The following is a 3436-nucleotide window of genomic DNA, read 5'->3' on the forward strand; positions in this document are numbered from 1 at the left end:
TTTCAACTCCCTAAAAACAGGCGAAGTTCGTAACCACCTTGTATTCTTCACCGATATTTTTCGTCTTTCTCTCTCACAGTCTTTCTAATAATAATCATTTACAATTAAACTGCCTCCCCAGATTGCGATTGCTCTTCGAGTCGTGAATTCGCGACACACGCTATCCTGGATTGTAGAGTTGTAGATTTTTCCACAATCGTTAGGTGACCGGACGCCCGTGCCAGTGGAAAATACGTGGCTTGGATCGGCCGAATTTTACTGCGTGTCGCGATCGAGCAGTCACCTCGCGAATGAACCAGCATGCAGCAGTAAAAGAAGAAGAGCCAAAGTGCGAGTCGCCGCTCCACTATTGCTTGAGTTGCCATGCTGCATTGCTGCGGGATGCTCTCCTGAAATCCGAAAAATCATATCCATGTATTAATTGTTACTTCTGCAGATAATGCATAGCTATATACAAACTAATCATACTTTTACATTAAAATAATTAAGAAAAGTGGCAGTCTCGAAACAAGGTAGAATTCCAAAGTGTAAGGTAAGCATCACGAGACAGTGTCAAGTGATGTAAAATTTACAAGCGAACTCAATCAGCGGCCAAGACTGTAAGGCATGAATGGACATGAACTGCAATAGCCCGGCATTTCTGTACCTCAAACCAGGTGGCATGCTCAGTTTAAATAATTTAAGCTAAACTTAATTCACTTCCGGGGCCTTTGCCAAGGCTTTTCATCGCGTTTCCAGGTTGTGGATAGACGGAAACTCTACCAACGGTTTCTACTGTATACGCATTTGAAACTGAACAGGTCGCGGACAATGATCCATAGATTATTCTTGAAGAAAAACTCTCCAAGCATTAACAAACATGAAGCCTGCTTTGCACCAGGGAATAGTGTTCTTTCTATACGATGTCTTTATGATATTTAGGATAGTATTGCGAACTTACCGCGCATGCGGATCTCTGCGCAAGTGACCGAACATTTCCATAGATACTCGTGGAAACAAAATATAAACTGAAAGATGAAATTGAAGCACTTCTAAAGTGGCTTAAACTATATGAGGTGGGATTAGATCTGGTTACTTGATGTATTTAATTGTGAATTAATTATACTCGACTCTACTTAACAAAATTTCCTTGATAATTAGAGATGGTATGGATAAGGCGCTAGAGGTTAGGAGAAGCATGGTGGAAAAATCAGGTGTTCGTTGTAGCTGTCCTGGGACTGGTTTCCAGCCTACATACTCGTTCGAACGATAAGAAAAATTAAGCGACGCATGGTACCAAAGGACCTGATGAGTAGGTCATCACATGTGTTAAACAAAAAGTCTAAGACTGTAAGCCAATCTAAAGAACTCTCAAACCGGTCATCCGGAAAAGGACGTGAGAGCCTATCCTGGAACATCCAACACAGGAGTTGGTTCTCATAAAACTGCCCGAGGGATTCAGCTACGCTGAGCTTATTTTTCGCACCAAGGTAGAAAGTCCGGCATAATTGGTGTCAGGGGTATAGTGACTTGGCAGCAAAGTATAAAGAATCTAGTCGGGCAATTTTCGGACTAATCAATTTCCGGTGACGATGAGGTTTGTGGGTTTTAGGTTGGTAGTTCCGAAGAGGGAGTGAAGAGAATTGGCAAGATAAACCAAGCTGGTCAATGAAGACGAGGCCAGGGAACGTTGTAGTGAGCCTATAGGCAGTGGCCTTGAAGTAATGCGAAAGCTGTTCCGGACTTTGGTGAGACCCACCCTCTTTGCATCAATTTCCTTTACAATAACGAAAAAAAAACATTAATCCACTATAGCAAATCTAAATACACTCGAACGCCAAAGATACGAAAAGTTCGGGAATAGGGAACTCCAGAGATACGAGCGTGAAAGGGACTTGCACTTCTTCCACGTTTTTATTTGGGGGAAAGAAAGAAAAAAATTCCGCTCTCTCGTTTGGAGTCGGGACGCTTGGATCTGTGGAGCACTCGCATCTTTGGGGCTCTTATCTTTGGAGTTAAAATGTACACTCTAGCCAACCTCGTAATAATAAATTAAACGTTAAGGAGCCTTCCATCTTCATGAATATTTAGTCTTTTTTATTTCTAGCCCCACTTTTTTTATTAGTCTGCCATCCGCAGGTGTGACAAAAAATAGGTTTGGTTTGTGAAATCACATCAAATAATAAAAGGTATATCAGCATCAATTTCAATTATTTTGATTTGCAATTTAAACCTCAAATAGCACAATTTTAAGTTATCTTTAATCTTTCATTAATAGAATTTTGATTCTTTATAAACAATTATTTTAATATTTAATGCAGATGTTCCCTCTTAGATCGTCTTATAATCCAGTTTTCTTCCTCTAGGTTTGGAATGTGAAATGAAAATTTTCATGTAATTTTAACTTTATATTGATCTTTTTTATCGAAAAATATTAAACAATTTTTTACAGGATATCTATAATTAATGCTATAAATGTTCAAATTTAGAGATAAATTCTTAAAAATAAGTAGGTGGGGTTTTCATTTTCCCAATTACCCATTTTCTGGTAAATTATTGCGGCTTTTTGGATTTTTTTGTGTGTTTGTTTTTAAAATATCTGCTTTATTTCTCTAAGGTTAGAAATGAATTTCTGTAAAGTAGAAACAAGTTAATTTATTGTACTAAAGCCCTCAATTTGAAGAAAATTTTCCAAAAATCCGCTATAATATAATAATAATATAGTATAAAATATAAAATTAATTAATATAATATTAATAGGGGAATATTCTATAATCTTAAAATGAATGTAATTGATATACCCAAATAGTTATTATGATTTTTAGGGAAAAAGTAGTTTAAGTGGTGCACATTTTAACACAAAAAATTAGAAAGTAAAGACACTTTAAAGGTATTTTTATTCTACAATATGAATTAAACAGGAAACAACATTCGTGTAATAGTATGAAATTAGAAATATTTTTAATTTTTTAATTTAAAATGATACAGTCTTTAAAATTAAAAGCTTTAGAATTTTGAAAATGTTAATTATTATTTTCATTAACAAAAATATTTAGTCTTTAACGATAAAAACTTTTGAATTCCTAATTTGCTGAAAACTATTTTTGAATCTTTTCTTGTAAATTGAAAAATTGAGAATAATTTCAATTAAAAAATCCTTAAATTTCCTATTATAGTGATAAAATTAATATTCTTAACTTTTCAATTTTTGAACAATTGAATTATTTATTATGTTAATAAACATCTAAATTACTGAGTCATCTAACTACGATACAAGTTGAATAAAAAAATTCTTTGAAAACTGGAATCAGTGAAATTTTCACTGATAATCAGTATCTTTCTTTAATATTAAGTCATTATTTACTGAGTTAATTTATTTATTTTTAGCAGATTTATAATTTAAAAGGCTTAACATTTTTAAACCTTAGAATTTAAAAATGTTTCAACTCATTTCCTT

General features: G+C 34.2%; 1 protein-coding gene across 1 annotated transcript in view; it reads right to left on the reverse strand.

The window, feature by feature from the left end:
* Window positions 1-272: 272 nt before the first annotated feature.
* LOC117169994 (limbic system-associated membrane protein-like) overlaps window positions 273-3436 on the reverse strand; it is a 179821-nt gene continuing 176657 nt past the window's right edge. Inside the window, exon 7 of the mRNA XM_033356510.1 lies at window positions 273-389. Within this exon, the coding sequence (XP_033212401.1) occupies window positions 280-389 (110 nt within the window). The 3' untranslated portion in view covers window positions 273-279. The remainder of the gene's footprint in view (window positions 390-3436) is intronic.

Source organism: Belonocnema kinseyi, chromosome 1 (assembly GCF_010883055.1).
Source record: "Belonocnema kinseyi isolate 2016_QV_RU_SX_M_011 chromosome 1, B_treatae_v1, whole genome shotgun sequence".
NCBI classification, from domain to species: domain Eukaryota; kingdom Metazoa; phylum Arthropoda; class Insecta; order Hymenoptera; family Cynipidae; genus Belonocnema; species Belonocnema kinseyi.